Raw genomic sequence first — 21950 nt, 5'->3', positions numbered from 1 at the left:
TCTCAGCTGTTCTGGGGTCAGTGGAGCAGCGTTGCTCTCTTCTCATGACGGGGGGTTTGGGTTGTTAAGGGACGCCTCGGCCGCAGCCTGAGGAATGTGGACAATGTCCCATGAGCACCTCCAGACCCAGAGCTCAGCTGTGTGTGTGTGTGTGTGTGTGTGTGTATGTGTGTGTGTGTGCGCTTCACATCACACACTAGCTGCGTTTCCATCCAAAGATTCGAATTGTGCAAAACTGTAATATTGCATTAAAACATTTGTGAATAAAGCACCGTTTCATCCAACGAGTCAAAGAGAACAAAATCATAACTTCCTGATAAACTGGCACTATATATAATATAAATAATGAAAACTGGTTAGTCAAGTTATCCAGTCTCATTGTGCAAAGTCACATGACTTATTTATTGCCATAACAACCTAGTTGTTCGGAATTTGCTTGGTGAGCTCATCAACAATAATAATAACATACATTAAAATACATACATAGTTTAAATAAAGAATGCTCTGAGCTTTTTGTCACTTTAAACAGACTGACAAGCTCTTTTTGCACTACACTCATTATATTTGCACTGTTTGTTTATTTCACTGGTTTGCACTCTATCTGCCATGTGCCACTATCTTTTTTTATTCTTTTTACACATCCTTATTTGTATAGCTTGTAATTTATATATATTTAATCTGCATTTAGCTGTTTTTTTTTATTTTTTATGTTCTACTGTTATCTGTATGCACCAAGGGTCTGAGAGTAACACAATTTCAATTCTCTGTATGCATGTGCTGTACATGTGGCCGAATTGACAATAAAGCAGACTTTGACATAAATACATCTATATACATATAAGTCATATCAATTACAAAAAGTGAAATGCAGATGCATAGAGTACAGAGCAATTAAGAGCATGCACAATCCTACAATAAGTGCTGTTCAGAAAACGTGTAGACTTGGTTTTAATTGCTCCGAGGCATCTGCCTGAAGGAAGAGGTGTCTGGCTGGATGTAAGGGAGCTTTCAGGATTGTAAGACCTTTTTTCTGCAAACGTGAGATATAGATCTCGTCAACAGCTGGAAGATCACAACCAAAATGTTTCGAAGCAGTCTGAGTTATATTACTAATCTGACTTCTCTGCTGAGCCGTGGAGCTACCAGACCACACTATAATTGAGTAAGTCAGCACACTTTCAATGACAGATCTATAAAAATTTAACATACCAACTTTAGATATGCCAAACTTTTTAAGCTGTCTTACGAAAAAAAGCCTTTGATGGGATTTTTTAATAATGCCTCTTAGGTTGTCGTCCCACTTTAACATTGCAGAGATGGTAGTTTGATGCACATGGTGGAATTTATTCAGTAAATGCGTTTCCATCGTACAGTAGTTTATGCACATTTTTTCTTATTGGATAAAAAAAGTTTATCCTACACAATTTTTTTTTTTTTCATGCGCATTTTTTTAATTTATGCGCATCTTGGCGTTTCCATCCAGTGTTGCTCTTAAAAGTAGGTGGATGGAAACATAGCTACTGAGATCTCTCACATCTACGGAGGTCTGAATCCACTTGAGCGGATATCCGAGTCTGCAATCAAACTAAATCCATAATTACAGACTTTTATAATCACAATTTCAAAACTCTTCACACAGCAAAGCTCAACAGCATTTATGTGGATAAACTGGATCATTTTTCAATGCATACATAAAATGCAGTCATTGAAAACATCTTTCAGAAGACAAAAAAACACATTTACACACACTTTACAAAACTGTTCAACTTCAAGTTCAAACCTAACATAATACTAAACTAAAAGACCGCAATCTGGAACATTTCTACAGTAATACTGTATTAAAGTATACACCAAACCTAAAAAATGAAATACTATAAACACTATTCAGTGTAGCTCAACACCTACACCGTATTAGTTTTATGACATCTATACAAAATTAAGGCACGTTTACACAGTGGCCCTGCGATAATCGCTCCATGCTGGGTTGCATCAAATCATGAGTCGACTATAGCCAGAGATATTGTCAAAAGCATAAAATATTTGCAATATTAAGAGGATTTGGTCTTTCCAATTAATGCAGGCCTATTACATTCTTCTTATTATTAGGCCTATTATTATTAGGTTACTTTCATTTTTAAATTACAATTAATTTGCCCCACAATAATTTCAAAGCGCATCACTGCATAGCTGCGAGGATAATAAAAGATTAGGCTATTAGCTTACTCCTCACTGAAAATGTTTTTAAAAAGTTATTTTATAACAGGTCTATTAATTTATACGATGATTTATAGGCCTATAATTAAAATTATTAACACTGCAGTAATCGGTGAAAATTAAGAGCAGCTTTATTTCAAAAACAAAATGTTTAACACGAAATACGTTTCTCTTTCTTTCTTTTTTTTGTCATAACGTACGGACCACAAGAGAAATATTAAGGGAATTTCAGAGAATATGCGCCGTTAATGCAGTGTCAGACGCCAAAACACTGTCTGTTTTTATTTTCATTTTCACTTTCTGTATAATTGACTGAGGTAAAGACGTTCACCAGCGTAACTCTTGCACATTACCTCATATCAGCCTTCATGGTTTAAAACAGATATACTTCCAATATTGCGACATTAACTGCTGTATCAAGCTGAATGTTAATTAGGAGAACTGAGTGAAGAGTTTCTGAAAAACTGACCCAAGTATTAAGAAATGAGTCCTAGCGATTGCAAGAAACAGAAAATTCGATTCATCCTGCAGTCCTATCTGAACTGATCTGAATAATGACTCGGTTGTCTTTTAGAGCTGCTTTTACAGCACAATCTGAACTGAAACCGAGTTGAGTTTCCATCATTGACTGCTATTGTCCTGTTTGTGTGTGAGCTTCAGATCACGTCCACTGAAACACACACTCTGAGAAACTTCAGCTCAATATCGTCCAAATCCATAATAAACACACAGCAGATCAGTGCGGATCATGGGTCTAGTTACACAAACACTGCCAATGCCTTGAGAACTAGTTTGACTAACTAGCAGTTAGCTAAGAGGTAATCGGTCTTATTTTCTAGATTCAAATTAGAGCAATTTACAACTGAATTTCTAATGTAGCTGGCTTTAAAAAGTTCTGACCAGTCTTGAAGGAAAAAAAGAGATGACTAATGTTTCAAGAGCAGTCGAAGCAGTTTATGCAACCGGTCACTGATCACAACTTCATTCTTTCAACTTTCATTCCTCTTTCTCTCTGTCCTGCTGTATTTTCATCACTGTTTTTTCGTTGAGCTGCACTGAGGTTTCAAGAAACAAAACAAACTGGAGAAAAACTCCAAAGAAAACTCTTTTCACAGAGGTGTTGAGTCACATCAGCCACTACAGGCCTAAATAAAGCCATAAAACAACAGAAAGCTCAGAAGAACCTGGAGCGTTCCTGAAAGCAAGAAAGATTGTTTTTTCTAAACTGCAGAGATCTAGTGTGAAAAGAGCTGTTATCTGACCTTCAGAAAAACACTGACCCACCGCTAGAGCTTTCTAACCTCTTGTAATCAGAGATCAGAGATCTGACCGGTGGAGGATTGAGTGGGCGGAGCCTCTAGCTAGCAATCAATCAGAGCTCCAGCGTTTTCATTAGTGGAGAGTGAGTGGGCGGAGCCTACAGCAATCAATCAATCAATCAGAGTGTGATCAGGTGTAACTCTCTGTATCTCTGGCCAAAGCATGAGAAAGAAGATCTCAGATCATTCACACAGACACACCCAGAACATCTAAAGGACTGTTAAACGAATAAAGAGATCTTATGATTATTAGTTCAGGTGGCAGAAACACAACATTCACACACATTCAGAACAATCAGACGCCAGAAGATCCTGTCGTTTGTTAATTTCACTGAAAACAAGACTTCATATCTTCATTCTGCATCTGAATCTTGATTTAAGTTTAGATATTTGTACTGTACTGGAAAACAAGACAAAAAGACTGATGAAGATATTCATGCTTTGCAGTTCATGCAACATTTAACACCACGACTTTAGATTTTCTGCTCTGATTTAAGGACTTAATTCATGGAAGGGCAAATTAAGAAACCCAGATAAACATAAAACTTGTCAAGCATGAATGTAAAGCACTGATGAGCGTCTGATTCTCACGGCCGCTGGCTCTCTGACTCTGAACATGTGCTGCTTCTCGTCCATATGCTGTGAATGGGCTGCTGGAATGGGCTGCTGGTTACCATGCCAACAATCTGGTCAATCTGCGCTTTACCAGTCTCTGCTAATAACCGGGACGGTCTTTAAATAGCAAACTCACCTCGCGGCCACATAGAGAGTCCGGTTCATGATGACGATCAGCTGAATGTCCAGCTTGTGCCGCTGCGTGTTGTTCCTTCCCGGTTTGTGTCCCACGAACGCTGGATATTGTTTGGTATCTGGAAGTGGAACAGAGTTTGATTGGCAGACGCTTCGTGGCAAAAGATCAGTTCATTACAGAGCTGTGAATCCACTCGGGACAATAAAGCTCCAGCAGAGCTACACTCTTCAACACCACAATCGTTCAGGAAAACAGGCCAAAATACTGATGACATTACTGAGCAATCAGGACGAGTCTGATGGATCACGAAACGAATATTTACTTGAATCCTCCTGAGATTTACGTTCATATCTTAATCATTTATCTCATGTTCACGGCTCTCTGATGTCAGACAATAATCACACGATACACAGCTAAACAAAATGTTTCATCTTTTTAGTAAAAGTTTAATTTTAATTGATATTATAATTTCTTTTAATTTTACATTTTGATGATTTAAGGCAAGACACCACAGGTAAATAATGTTAATTTAATCTTAAAAATAATAATAGACATTATCATATACTTCCCTAGTTGACTGGTTACATTAAGAACTGCAAAAAAAATGTAATCACAAGTTTTCTGAATGTTATGTTTAAATATGCAAATGAGGCATCTTCTAATTAAATATGCACTCATTTGCATGCATTTCAAGAGAATAAATCTGAACTCTGGATAAAGTCCATAATTATAGTTTGATTTTGTTGTCATATTAGAGTTAAAGTAGAGTAAAGTTCAAGTTTCCAGATGGGGATTCTGGATTTATTTTCACTCAACAGACAGAAAACAAACAAACAAATACATTTTCACCATGTTTTTAGGAGTAAAATGTGGTATAAATCAGTGTGAATGAAATATGAACAAACCTTCAGAGTATAGAGAGGAATAAATAAGTAAAGTTTGCTTTTTGTAAGAGAAAAAACTTGTTAAAGATATGGATTGAGATTGAAAGATGCAAATAGATAAAGTGCAATAAAATAAACGTGCATTTCTTAAATGTGTGTTTTGGATGTTTTCTTTCCACTAGTCTGAAAGAAGAGACATGATACGGAAGCAAAATAGAATGAAAAAACACTGGTTTTGCCTGTAGTGTCTGGCCTTAATTCACTATTAGCTTTTTATCAACTTGGGAAACAGCACTAGAATGAGAACATAACAGCAAAACAGCCAGAGACAAAAATTAAAGCCTTTTGAATACAAAACAAGAACTTGCTGTTTTAAAAGGAAATACATGGACACAAGAAACAAAACAGTGCATTTCAGGGGCCTTTAAGTGAGACAGTGAGAGCCACAAATGTGTGTGTGTGTGTGTGTTGAAGTCTTTCATCCTGACAGGCAAAACAAAAGAGGATCTCTGAAGTCTCGCCGACTCAGACAGCATTTACAGTTTCTCTGGCCACCAGAATCACATTTCACCGAGCCGCTGTGAGAAAAACATGGCGGAACGAGAACAAGATGGGACGGAGTGAGGAGGTGAGACGCAGTTACTCACAGTTGCTGTGTGAAATACTGATTGGCTCGGTGTCTTCTGGGAAAGCGGCTCCGGCCGTCTGCAGCACCGTGAGATACAGCAACAAGGCCTGCGACCGCATGTTTGAGTCCTGCCGCTCCGCTCGATCACTTCTGAACTTCAGCCTGCAGAAACACACACACACACACACCTAATTAACAGATCGCTTTAATTGGCTTAGCGGAACATGCGTCAGAGATCGATCGTGCTGCTGAGCATCATGGGTAACCTGAGAGAACTGCTGACACGAACCTCAGCCTGTAAGAGAATGAGCTCAGCGATAGGACGGACTGATATACGGCGCTCTGATTTACACACTGACCTCTGACCTCGCATGCTCTCAGGGACGCACGAGTTTCCTTGTGCAACAAATTACCCACAAATCACTGCAGATCAGAGCCAGATCCTGCTGCACAGGAGAAAAACGTGTGAGCGATGGCTTAGAGACACAGAACGATCAAACCTCACACTTTACATTCATGCATCTGGCAGATGCTTTTATTTGCAGTGACTCACACTGCATTCAAGCTACACATCATTGGGTTCATCGCTGGGAATCGAACCCATGACCTAATGCTTATGCATTTAAGTAGAGAAAGACTACAGCACATTTATTTTCTCCCAGGTTCTTGTGTTTCTGCAGTAGAGTCTGTGAGCTGGCACACACACACACACACACACACACACACACACACACACACACACACACACACACACACACACACACACACAGACAGACACACACACACACACACATGTGATAAGATCATGTGGAAAATCTTGGTGTTTGTACCAAGACATGAACTAAACCTGAAAAACTAGTGATGCACCAAAATGAAAATTCTGGGCTGAAGATGACCGCAGATGAACCCTTAAACAACATACAAAACTACCAAATTTTGATATAAGTTTGATCGCAATCTGAGCAGATCACACCAGTCCTCAGGTCCTTACACTGGCTTCCAGTTACATTTAGGATTGATTTTAAAGTACTTTTACTCATTTACAAATCACTCAATGGCCTAGGAGATACATTGGAGATATGCTCACTGAATATAAACCTAACAGACCACTCAGATCATTAGGATCGAGTCAGTTAGAAATACCAAGGGTTCACACAAAACAAGGGGAGTCCGCTTTTAGCTATTATGCCGCCCGCAGTTGGAACCAGCTTCCAGAAGAGATCAGATGTGCTAAAACATTAGCCACATTTAAATCCAGACTCAAAACTCATCTGTTTAGCTGTGCATTTGTTGAATGAGCACTGTGCTACGTTCCAACTAATTGAACTGTATTTTATGTATAATCATTTTCTATTCTTAACTGTTTTAAATTCATTTTAAATCAATTTTTATATAATTTCCTTATTTTTATTGTTATTATAATTTTTTTAATTCCTTGTTGTGATTATTTTTTTAAATGAATCACTTCCTTTTATGTAAAGCACTTTCAATTACCACTGTGTATGAAATGTGCTATATAAATAAACTTGCTTTGCCTTGCAACATATAATCATTGCTGTTAATAGTGTTCACCGTCTGTTTGATTACGTGTCATTAACTAACTGTATGATTTTTATCGTACATTTCTGCCATATAGACATCAACTTGAGATTCACTGATAAGCTACTACTAAATATAATGTAGAAACTTTAATTTTCTGTAAAGCTGCTTTGCAACGATTTGCATTGTGAAAAGCGCTAAACAAATAATAATAAAAAAAGAAATTCAGGATGGACTTGGATGAAAACCTAGTCTGAATTTAATTGAACATTCAATTAATTAATCATATTTATTTAAGTTGTACAAACATTTAAATTGCACATTAGGCAGATTTTATGTCATGGTTTTAATAACAGAGTTATGTTTGTACTCCAATTTGTTGATGAAATATAAACATTCAAACGGTGGCTTTAATAAAAACTTGTTTTCTTGATGGATTTATGCAAACATACATTAAATATTGAACCACAGGTTAAGTAAAAATATCATGGATATGTAATATAGTGCATATATTTACCAAAATGCTCCTCTCTAGAGTTACTTTTTTAGTTTATGGACATTGATTGTGATTTCTGAGATAAATGTGATGTTAGGTGACATTATTGATCTCAAGCTGTTTTATTCATGTCTTTCTGCGGTTGAATCACTGATTGATTGATTACATGATTCATTTCAGTGAGTTTTTCTCATTTATTCTGATGTTTATTCATATTTATTTGCTGCTGTAACTAGTAGTAAACTCTTTGAGTCAATGATTTTGGCCCTAAAACTATTTCAGTCGAAACTGAAAATGGTTGTTTCAGCCAGTTGCTGAAATTTCAGTGCATTGCTCCCTAAAACCTCCTTTTGTGGACAACCTTATTCATAAAAACAGCATAACAATAAATTTTTTTTTCAATTATAAAAATGCAGAAAGTTTTTTGTTAGTGTTACATTTTAGTATTTTTAATTAGCTGTTTATAATAGCATATGCAAGTCTATGCAATGTTTTTGTTTATATAGTGAACATACGTGTGTACAGTATGTTCATAATCCAGGATCCATCAAAACAAACACTGCAAAAATGATTTTCTTAGTATTTTTGTCTTGTTTTCTAGTAGAAATATATAAACATTCTTGAATCAAGATGCATTTACTTGACAAGTAAAAATATTTAATATATTAATCTTGTTTTCTAAAAAAATAATAAAATTTTAATAAGCAAAAATATCTGCCAATGGGGTAAGAAAAATAATCTTAATTCAAAGGCTAAACAAGATTATTCTTCTTGCCCTATTGGCAGATATTTTTGCTTGTTTTAAGGAAAAACTAACAACATTTTTATATATTATTTTTACAGAAAGCAAGACATAATATCTCAAGTCATTTTACTTGTACAGTAAATGCATCTTGATTCAAGAATGTTTAGATATTTATACTAGAAAACAAGACAAAAACACTAAGGAAGAGAATAATTTTTTGCAGTGAACACTGATATCAGCTATCAGCCAGGCAGGTCTCACTCACAACCACGGTCTGTAATTAATTAAAGCAGTGCTTAACGAGCTGCCCTGTAATTGAAATGCCAGTAATTGATGTTTGTGCCCCTCCTGAAGAAAACGACACTCGTGTTAATAAACTAGAAGCTGGTTAACATCATATTGACCAGCACAAACAAATGAAAGAGCGAATGACAAGCTCCTTGTTTCTGTGAGCTGCTCAAAGTCAGATTTTACTAGGAAAGGGCCGAACGCAGTGGCTGGTTCATCTGCTCTTCATCACACGCCGCTGAATAAATAACTCACGCTGCTTTTGCCACACAAACCCGCCGGCAAGAGAAGACACACATCTACATATCAGCTCAACACAAGCGACGGAGCAAGGGATCAACGCCACAGAGAGGAAAACACTCATCAGACACGGATGGAGAGTCCTCATCACAGACCTGGATTTAAAAATCAGCAGAGTTACACTACAGTGACGTCAGACACGCAGTGTACATTCACTTTATGTGACCCTGGACCACAAGACCAGTAATAAGGGTCAATTTTGATATTTATACATCATATGAAATCTGAATAAATAAGCTTTCCATTGATGTATGGTTTGTTAGGATCGGACAATATTTGGCTATTTAACTATTTGAAAATCTGGAATCTGAGGGTGCAAAAAATCTAAATATTGAGAAAATCACCTTTAAAGTTGTCCAAATTAAGTTCTTAGCAATGCATATTACTAATCAAAAATTAAGTTTTGATATATTTATGGTAGGAAATTTACAAAATATCTTCATGGAACATAATTTTTAGCATAAAAGAAAAATGTATAATTTTGACCCATAAAATGTATTGTTGGCTATTGCTACAAATATACCTGTGCTGCTTATGACTGCTTTTGTGCTGCAGGGTCACATATTCACTAGTGAACAGCAGCTCATGAGCCACATTTCACACTCACACAACGATAAATGATCATGTAAACTCAGAAAGTCGTCACCATATGATTTCCTATGACATTTGACATTTTATTTTGCTTTTAATTATCTGCAGTAAAACAGCTGTAATGTGGAATATCATGGAAGGTAGATAGTAAAAAATTTAATGCCAGATAGTAAAAATATTAATGCCGTGTCAGCAGATGAAGATCACAGATTCAAAAGATCTACCAGTTACATTAGAGCTGTATTAATACAATAAAATAAAATAGTAAAAATTTACATATCACAAAAAACTAATGTTTTCTGGAAGGGTCTTATTGAACAAGTCCTTTACCGATCTTTCTAAATAAGAAGCTTAATAAGAAGAATAAGAAGAAGTTTAAGAACTCAAGTTTAGTAAGTCAAGAATGTCACTGAATTTGGCAAATTTTGTATTAATTAATCAAAAGTAGGCCTTTACGATAAATCAAATTCAAATACGATTTGGACTTGTGTTTGTGAATGTCACTGAAATATAAACACAGGAACTCACTACAAACCAACAAAATAAAAGCAGTTTAACTAAACTAAGATATTATGACAGAAATATATTACTATCTATGGGGTTTAAATGAGAATTAATACTCAGTAATAAAACAATGTTCTCACAACTTTCACTAATGATTTTTTAAAAGTTATACAAATGTTAGGACAAAAAGTTTTAACTACTTTATTACTTTATTAATATTTGATACAAGTTCTCACAATGTTTAGAGAAAACGTTCTTTGATCCTTTAAATAACATTCTAATCATAACAAGAAAACTGGACATTTTAATGTCCTTAGAATATTAAAAATAAACATTCAAATAACGTTATATTTTGGATAAAAATGAAGTTTGTTGAATGTTGTAAGAAACTTTTTTGTAATCTTTAGATAACATTATAATCACAGCAAGAAAACTGGACATTTAAATGCTTTAGAAACATTTCTAAACAATGTTCCTACAACATTTTTATAACCTAAATGTGTGAGCGGGGATCTTTCACAGGGCTCTACAGTAGATGCACTGGATTGTCCATCAGATGACAGAAACAACTAAACAATAAATCCGCTTCATAAACACAGTGACAGTGATACACACACACACACACACACGATGACAGCGATGTGAACACACGACAGGAACGATGGCTTCATGATCCTGTTACACCTGTAGCAGAAGCTCTGAGGCCTCAAACTCAAATCATGATCAGAATGAATGAACTGCCCTTCAGGCAAACACAAACGCACTGAAGCAGCTTTAACCTGCACTCAAACTCTCTGTGAATCTCTAGTGTTCAGCAGAGAAACGCAAAAGCCGTGCTCCTGTATGAAGTCTGATACATCAAAACAACGCTTTGAGCAGAGACACGCAGAGAACCCGAGCTGACCTGAGCTTCCTTACAGCTGCTCTTAATTGGATCTGATGCTTTAAAGACTCGTTCTCAGTCACTCACCCTCATCTGAGTTAAACCTCACTAATCAGCAGAGATGAGACCTACCTGAACCCACGCTTACAGACACATTCACAGAGAAAACCACCGCGCACATGAGAATACACCACAAATCACGAGAATATACGAAACATCAAGAGAATACACCACAAATGACGAGAATACACCGCACTCACGAGAATACACCGCATATCACCAGAATACACCACACATCATGAGAATACACCACACGAGAATACACCGCACATCACGAGAATACACCACAAATCATGAGAATACACCACACGAGAATACACCGCACTCGCGAGAATACACCGCACATCACGAGAATACACCATACATCACGAGAATACACCACGAGAATACACCACACTCACGAGAATACACCGCATCACGAGAATACACCACACATCATGAGAATACACCACGAGAATACACTGCACATCACGAGAATACACCGTATATCACGAGAACACACCGCACTCACGAGAATACAACGTACATCACGAGAATACACCACACATCATGAGAATACACCACACGAGAATACACCGTACTCACGAGAAAACACCGTACATCACGAGAACACACCGCACTCACGAGAATACACCATACATCACGAGAACACACCGCACTCACGAGAATACACCGTACATCACGAGAATACACCGCACTCATGAGAATACACCGCATATCACGAGAATACACCACACGAGAATACACCATACATCACGAGAATACACCGCACATCACGAGAATACACCGCAAATTGTGAGAATACACCGCACTGTGAGAATACACCGCACTCACGAGAATACACCGCACTCACGAGAATACACCGCACTCACGAGAATACACCGCACATCACGAGAATACACCGCACTCACGAGAATACACCGCACTCACGAGAATACACTGCACATCACGAGAATACACCGCACATCATGAGAATACACCGTACATCACGAGAATACTCCGCACTCACGAGAATACGCCGCACTCACGAGAATACACCGCACTCACGAGAATACACCGTACATCACAAGAATACACCGCACTCACGAGAATACACCGTATATCACGAGAATACACCGTACATCACAAGAATACACCGCACTCACGAGAATACACCGTATATCACGAGAATACACCGCACTCACGAGAATACACCGCACATCGCGAGAATACACCCCAAATCATGAGAATACACCGCAAATCATGAGAATACACCGCAAATCACGAGAATACACCGCTCTTACGAGAATACACCACACATCATGAGAATACACCACACGAGAATACACCGCGCTCACGAGAATACACCGCACATCATGAGAATACACTGTACATCACGAGAATACACCGCACATCGCGAGAACACACGGCACATTATGAGAATACACCACACGAGAATACACCGCGCATCACGAGAATACACTGCACATCATGAGAATACACCACACGAGAATACACCACGCATCACGAGAATACACCGCACATCATGAGAATACACCACACGAGAATACACCGCAAATCACGAGAATAACACCACGCTCACGAGAATACACCACACATCATGAGAATACACCACACGAGAATACACCGCAAATCACGAGAATACACCGCGCTCACGAGAATACACCACACATCACGAGAATACACCGCACATCATGAGAATACACCACACGAGAATACACCACAAATCACGAGAATACACGGCTCACGAGAATACACCGCACATCATGAGAATACACCACACGAGAATACACCGCATCACGAGAATACACCGTGCTCACGAGAATACACCACACATCACGAGAATACACCGCACATCATGAGAATACACCACACGAGAATACACCACAAATCACGAGAATACACCGCGCTCACGAGAATACACCGCACATCACGAGAATACACCGCACATCATGAGAATACACCACACGAGAATACACCACAAATCACGAGAATACACCGCGCTCACGAGAATACACCACAAATCACGAGAATACACCGCGCTCACGAGAATACACCGCACATCACGAGAATACACCGCACATCACGAGAATACACCGCACATCACAAGAATACACCGCACATTATGAGAATACACCGCACATTATGAGAATACACCACACGAGAATACACCGTACATCACGAGAATACACCGCAAATCATGAGACTACACCGCAAATCACGAGAATACACCATACATGATGAGAATACACCGTACATCACGAGAATACACCGCACATTATGACAATACACCACAAATCACAGGAGAGAAGAACACAAGCGATTCTATGCTTCAGAAAAACTCACACTCAAACACTTGTACGAAGACACTATTTACACACGTATTCATGAGCATTACCACACACACGCAGTCACACACACACACACACACACACACACACACACACACACACAACTCTGTATAGCTATCTTTGTGAGGACATACATTGACAATGCGATCTCCAGCTCCTTACTCTAACCTTCAGAACTAAGTGCCTCACCCAAACCCTTACCCTAAACCTACCCTTTACCCAATTATAACCTGACCCCTGAAACCAAGTCTTGACCCTCAAACAGGCCTTTAAAGGGGTCCCAGAAAGTGAGGACCGGCCAAAATGTCCTCACTTTATAAGATTGTCCTCACTCCGATGGTCTAAAACTCAAACCGGCCCTCACAAAGATAGCTGTACAAGTGCACACACACACACACACACACACAGAAGATCAGTGTTTCTGACTTGAAACAGCAGTAAACACACAATCATACCAGGGTTACTATCATTAACTAAAACTAAAACCATTAAAAATACTTGAAATGAAACATTAACTTAAAATAAAATAAAATTTTTCATTTTCATTCAGTTTAACGTTATGCACTAAAATAACTAAAGCCAAAAAAACATTTTTGTTACTTGAAATAAATGAACCTTAAATGACATAAGTTTTCTTTTATTTCAGCTTGTTGCTAAAGCATCATTTCTCATTCTCATTTAGTGCAACTTTGAAACACTAACTCAAACTGGAATAAAAGTTGATGATGCTGAAATAACACACAGGAGCATCGGTCTCATATTTCTCTTTCTCCCGAGAGATTTCCTGCAGCGACGGCTGTTCAATATCTCATTTCTTTACCGCGTCAAGAGACGTTTGTGACGAGCTGCTCCTGATATCAGCTGTGTCATGCAATTTTTCTAATGGAGATTTCTCATTAATTGAGCGTCTGGCGTCATAGATCACAGGTCTGCGTTTCTCAAAGGTTGCACTCGCAGTCATTGTCTCGCTGTGAGGCAAAACAGCGTTGCGGGAGAAAAGCATCTCAATTGAATTGTGGGGTTACGTGATCCGCATGCAGAGTTACGGAGCAGCTCCACTCCTTCATTAGAGCCTGTAATTTAATTTTACACTTAGAATAATTGGTGCTAATTTGGAGCTCATGAGGAGAATATAGAAAGTGACGATAGAGACGGTGGGACTGAGAGACAAAACAACAACAATAGCAGCAATCATTATTCAGGACAGAGGAAAATGATGCCACTTTACTGCTCACAACCACATTATACGTGATCATCATTTAAAGTGCTTTAGTGAGAACATCAGTATACACATATTAAAGTTAAGTTAAAGTCCTCAGGAGGAATAAAACACAAATGCAGGACAGATCACCTCATCTTAGTTCATGTTGAGACTTTGGTATCTTGTGTAGATCTCATGTGAATCTCTAGATCCAGAGAGCCGCAGGGCTTAATTACAATGCTAAAAACACACAAAATCAATGTGAAGTTCATCAACAACTGTATAGTACAAAAAAGTTTTTAGGCCAAAATCAGTAAACAAGTTGCATTTTAGCACTTCTGGTTCCACTGGCCTGAAATCAATAGGTTTTCTTTTTCTTTTCTTTTTTTGGTTAAATACATGAAACGAGGTCAGTGTTGAACAAAAACTCAAGATATTTTCATGTTAAATGGCACTACGGAGTTTGTTGGGACAATAAATGTCATCAAACCAAACAGGTAAACTCAACTACTCACTAGAGTTTATAATCGCGCTCTTGCAAACTAGAGCTGAATGAATTTTCCAGATTTTATCGATTAATTTGAATGTCATGTTTTGCCATGATTTTATTTTTTAAATTGATGAGCGGTCAAGCGTTTGCAATGAAAATGCATGTTTTGGCTAAGGAAAATTTAGCATTTTCTTATTTTACATAATTTCTGAAAATATAGGATATGTTTAAGACAATATTTGCCTTCATATTTCATGCATCTTTTCTGCAAAGATATTTAGCAAGTGAATTTGTTTTACATTTACAGCATGTTGAACTTCATGTGAACAGAACTTTCTTCAACCAGATGGTTCATAAAGAGAATGTTACTTGGATGATGCTGTAGATTTGTTTTAAGTTGACTAGTTAAATATTAAAAAATGTAAAAGTCATCTTGAATTGGTTCAATGTTCTGAAAAAGAAAATTCTAAATTCTAAAGGTCTTTGCACACTAAGTCCGAAATTTTAGCACGTTAAAAAATAAATACGACCTCACTTTGTGTCAATCACGTTCCCTCCAAACTTTCATTTGGATCAGGTTCGATTTTCTGCGTTTTCGCATCCTTAGCAAGCATTTTGATAGGAAAGGATGACGAATATGAAAAAAACTCAGTGTGCAAGGACCTTAACTCAAACTTTCAGGGCAATGTTTTTAAATAAAGCCTAAAAGAGTGGTCAGGAGCTGAATGTTGGTGATGCTGAAGTCATGTGACCGTGGTGTAGTTGGTTAAAAGTCTATGTTTAGCTTTTCACTTCTGCTGATAGGCTTCAAAAGTTTAACTAAACTAAGATATTATGACAGAAATATATTACTATCTATGGGGTTTAAATGAGAATTAATACTCAGTAATAAAACAATGTTCTCACAACTTTCACTAATGATTTTTTAAAAGTTATACAAATGTTAGGACAAAAAGTTTTAACTACTTTATTACTTTATTAATATTTGATACAAGTTCTCACAATGTTTAGAGAAAACGTTCTTTGATCAAAATCCTCTGAACGTTCTCATGTTATTTGTATTTTATGAACGTTCTAAGAAACATTTTTTGTAACCTTTAAATAACATTCTAATCATAACAAGAAAACTGGACATTTTAATGTCCTTAGAATATTAAAAATAAACATTCAAATAACGTTATATTTTGGATAAAAATGAAGTTTGTTGAATGTTGTAAGAAACTTTTTTGTAATCTTTAGATAACATTATAATCACAGCAAGAAAACTGGACATTTAAATGCTTTAGAAACATTTCTAAACAATGTTCCTACAACATTTTTATAACCTAAATGTGTGAGCGGGGATCTTTCACAGGGCTCTACAGTAGATGCACTGGATTGTCCATCAGATGACAGAAACAACTAAACAATAAATCCGCTTCATAAACACAGTGACAGTGATACACACACACACACACACGATGACAGCGATGTGAACACACGACAGGAACGATGGCTTCATGATCCTGTTACACCTGTAGCAGAAGCTCTGAGGCCTCAAACTCAAATCATGATCAGAATGAATGAACTGCCCTTCAGGCAAACACAAACGCACTGAAGCAGCTTTAACCTGCACTCAAACTCTCTGTGAATCTCTAGTGTTCAGCAGAGAAACGCAAAAGCCGTGCTCCTGTATGAAGTCTGATACATCAAAACAACGCTTTGAGCAGAGACACGCAGAGAACCCGAGCTGACCTGAGCTTCCTTACAGCTGCTCTTAATTGGATCTGATGCTTTAAAGACTCGTTCTCAGTCACTCACCCTCATCTGAGTTAAACCTCACTAATCAGCAGAGATGAGACCTACCTGAACCCACGCTTACAGACACATTCACAGAGAAAACCACCGCGCACATGAGAATACACCACAAATCACGAGAATATACGAAACATCAAGAGAATACACCACAAATGACGAGAATACACCGCACTCACGAGAATACACCATACATCACGAGAATACACCACACATCATGAGAATACACCACACGAGAATACACCGCACATCACGAGAATACACCACAAATCATGAGAATACACCACACGAGAATACACCGCACTCGCGAGAATACACCGCACATCACGAGAATACACCATACATCACGAGAATACACCACACGAGAATACACCACACTCACGAGAATACACCGCACATCACGAGAATACACCACACATCATGAGAATACACCACACGAGAATACACTGCACATCACGAGAATACACCGTATATCACGAGAACACACCGCACTCACGAGAATACAACGTACATCACGAGAATACACCACACATCATGAGAATACACCACACGAGAATACACCGTACTCACGAGAAAACACCGTACATCACGAGAACACACCGCACTCACGAGAATACACCATACATCACGAGAACACACCGCACTCACGAGAATACACCGTACATCACGAGAATACACCGCACTCATGAGAATACACCGCATATCACGAGAATACACCACACGAGAATACACCATACATCACGAGAATACACCGCACATCACGAGAATACACCGCAAATTGTGAGAATACACCGCAATTCGTGAGAATACACCGCACTCACGAGAATACACCGCACTCACGAGAATACACCGCACTCACGAGAATACACCGCACATCACGAGAATACACCGCACTCACGAGAATACACCGCACTCACGAGAATACACTGCACATCACGAGAATACACCGCACATCATGAGAATACACCGTACATCACGAGAATACTCCGCACTCACGAGAATACGCCGCACTCACGAGAATACACCGCACTCACGAGAATACACCGTACATCACAAGAATACACCGCACTCACGAGAATACACCGTATATCACGAGAATACACCGTACATCACAAGAATACACCGCACTCACGAGAATACACCGTATATCACGAGAATACACCGCACTCACGAGAATACACGCACATCATGAGAATACACCACAAATCATGAGAATACACCGCAAATCATGAGAATACACCGCAAATCACGAGAATACACCGCTCTTACGAGAATACACCACATCATGAGAATACACCACGAGAATACACGCTCACGAGAATACACCGCACATCATGAGAATACACTGTACATCACGAGAATACACCGCACATCGCGAGAACACACGGCACATTATGAGAATACACCACGAGAATACACCGCATCACGAGAATACACGGCACATTATGAGAATACACCACACGAGAATACACCGCGCATCACGAGAATACACCGCACATCATGAGAATACACCACACGAGAATACACCGCAAATCACGAGAATAACACCACGCTCACGAGAATACACCACACATCATGAGAATACACCACACGAGAATACACCGCAAATCACGAGAATACACCGCGCTCACGAGAATACACCACACATCACGAGAATACACCGCACATCATGAGAATACACCACACGAGAATACACCGCAAATCACGAGAATACACCGCGCTCACGAGAATACACCGCACATCATGAGAATACACCACACGAGAATACACCGCACATCACAAGAATACACCGTGCTCACGAGAATACACCACACATCACGAGAATACACCGCATCATGAGAATACACCACGAGAATACACCACAAATCACGAGAATACACCGCTCACGAGAATACACCGCACATCACGAGAATACACCGCACATCATGAGAATACACCACGAGAATACACCACAAATCACGAGAATACACCGCGCTCACGAGAATACACCACAAATCACGAGAATACACCGCGCTCACGAGAATACACCGCACATCACGAGAATACACCGCACATCACGAGAATACACGCACATCATGAGAATACACCGCACATTATGAGAATACACGCACATCATGAGAATACACCACACGAGAATACACCGTACATCACGAGAATACACCGCAAATCATGAGACTACACCGCAAATCACGAGAATACACCATACATGATGAGAATACACCGTACATCACGAGAATACACCGCACATTATGACAATACACCACAAATCACAGGAGAGAAGAACACAAGCGATTCTATGCTTCAGAAAAACTCACACTCAAACACTTGTACGAAGACACTATTTACACACGTATTCATGAGCATTACCACACACACGCAGTCACACACACACACACACACACACACACACACACACAACTCTGTATAGCTATCTTTGTGAGGACATACATTGACAATGCGATCTCCAGCTCCTTACTCTAACCTTCAGAACTAAGTGCCTCACCCAAACCCTTACCCTAAACCTACCCTTTACCCAATTATAACCTGACCCCTGAAACCAAGTCTTGACCCTCAAACAGGCCTTTAAAGGGGTCCCAGAAAGTGAGGACCGCCAAAATGTCCTCACTTTATAAGATTGTCCTCACTCCGATGGTCTAAAACTCAAACCGGCCCTCACAAAGATAGCTGTACAAGTGCACACACACACACACACACACACAGAAGATCAGTGTTTCTGACTTGAAACAGCAGTAAACACACAATCATACCAGGGTTACTATCATTAACTAAAACTAAAACCATTAAAAATACTTGAAATGAAACATTAACTTAAAATAAAATAAAATTTTTCATTTTCATTCAGTTTAACGTTATGCACTAAAATAACTAAAGCCAAAAAAACATTTTTGTTACTTGAAATAAATGAACCTTAAATGACATAAGTTTTCTTTTATTTCAGCTTGTTGCTAAAGCATCATTTCTCATTCTCATTTAGTGCAACTTTGAAACACTAACTCAAACTGGAATAAAAGTTGATGATGCTGAAATAACACACAGGAGCATCGGTCTCATATTTCTCTTTCTCCCGAGAGATTTCCTGCAGCGACGGCTGTTCAATATCTCATTTCTTTACCGCGTCAAGAGACGTTTGTGACGAGCTGCTCCTGATATCAGCTGTGTCATGCAATTTTTCTAATGGAGATTTCTCATTAATTGAGCGTCTGGCGTCATAGATCACAGGTCTGCGTTTCTCAAAGGTTGCACTCGCAGTCATTGTCTCGCTGTGAGGCAAAACAGCGTTGCGGGAGAAAAGCATCTCAATTGAATTGTGGGGTTACGTGATCCGCATGCAGAGTTACGGAGCAGCTCCACTCCTTCATTAGAGCCTGTAATTTAATTTTACACTTAGAATAATTGGTGCTAATTTGGAGAGCTCATGAGGAGAATATAGAAAGTGACGTATAGAGACGGTGGGACTGAGAGACAAAACAACAACAATAGCAGCAATCATTATTCAGGACAGAGGAAAATGATGCCACTTTACTGCTCACAACCACATTATACGTGATCATCATTTAAAGTGCTTTAGTGAGAACATCAGTATACACATATTAAAGTTAAGTTAAAGTCCTCAGGAGGAATAAAACACAAATGCAGGACAGATCACCTCATCTTAGTTCATGTTGAGACTTTGGTATCTTGTGTAGATCTCATGTGAATCTCTAGATCCAGAGAGCCGCAGGGCTTAATTACAATGCTAAAAACACACAAAATCAATGTGAAGTTCATCAACAACTGTATAGTACAAAAAAGTTTTTAGGCCAAAATCAGTAAACAAGTTGCATTTTAGCACTTCTGGTTCCACTGGCCTGAAATCAATAGGTTTTCTTTTTCTTTTCTTTTTTTTTTGGTTAAATACATGAAACGAGGTCAGTGTTGAACAAAAACTCAAGATATTTTCATGTTAAATGGCACTACGGAGTTTGTTGGGACAATAAATGTCATCAAACCAAACAGGTAAACTCAACTACTCACTAGAGTTTATAATCGCGCTCTTGCAAACTAGAGCTGAATGAATTTTCCAGATTTTATCGATTAATTTGAATGTCATGTTTTGCCATGATTTTATTTTTTTAAATTGATGAGCGGTCAAACGTTTGCAATGAAAATGCATGTTTTGGCTAAGGAAAATTTAGCATTTTTCTTATTTTACATAATTTCTGAAAATATAGGATATGTTTAAGACAATATTTGCCTTCATATTTCATGCATCTTTTCTGCAAAGATATTTAGCAAGTGAATTTGTTTTACATTTACAGCATGTTGAACTTCATGTGAACAGAACTTTCTTCAACCAGATGGTTCATAAAGAGAATGTTACTTGGATGATGCTGTAGATTTGTTTTTAAGTTGACTAGTTAAATATTAAAAAAATGTAAAAAGTCATCTTGAATTGGTTCAATGTTCTGAAAAAAGAAAATTCTAAATTCTAAAGGTCTTTGCACACTAAGTCCGAAATTTTAGCACGTTAAAAAATAAATACGACCTCACTTTGTGTCAATCACGTTCCCTCCAAACTTTCATTTGGATCAGGTTCGATTTTCTGCGTTTTCGCATCCTTAGCAAGCATTTTGATAGGAAAGGATGACGAATATGAAAAAAACTCAGTGTGCAAGGACCTTAACTCAAACTTTCAGGGCAATGTTTTTAAATAAAGCCTAAAAGAGTGGTCAGGAGCTGAATGTTGGTGATGCTGAAGTCATGTGACCGTGGTGTAGTTGGTTAAAAGTCTATGTTTAGCTTTTCACTTCTGCTGATAGGCTTCAAAATTCATGAAAGTTGTGTCTGTTTGTGAAGATTATCATGATAAACAAAACATGTGAGTATCATACATTTCTGTCGGTCATAGAGC

General features: G+C 38.3%; 1 protein-coding gene across 4 annotated transcripts in view; it reads right to left on the bottom strand.

The window, feature by feature from the left end:
• sema6a (sema domain, transmembrane domain (TM), and cytoplasmic domain, (semaphorin) 6A) overlaps positions 1-21950 on the bottom strand; it is an 82966-nt gene that overhangs the window by 40804 nt on the left and 20212 nt on the right. For all 4 annotated transcript variants that reach the window (XM_058784626.1, XM_058784627.1, XM_058784628.1 and 1 more), the window contains exons 2-3: positions 5816-5958; positions 4285-4402 (exon numbers count right to left, since the gene is read on the bottom strand). In XM_058784626.1, the coding sequence (XP_058640609.1) occupies positions 4285-4402; positions 5816-5915 (218 nt within the window). In that variant the 5' untranslated portion in view covers positions 5916-5958. The remainder of the gene's footprint in view (positions 1-4284; positions 4403-5815; positions 5959-21950) is intronic.

This window comes from Onychostoma macrolepis, chromosome 08, assembly GCF_012432095.1.
Source record: "Onychostoma macrolepis isolate SWU-2019 chromosome 08, ASM1243209v1, whole genome shotgun sequence".
NCBI lineage: Eukaryota > Metazoa > Chordata > Actinopteri > Cypriniformes > Cyprinidae > Onychostoma > Onychostoma macrolepis.
Note: the sequence above shows the minus strand (reverse complement) of the source record. Positions and strands in the feature narration are given on the sequence as shown.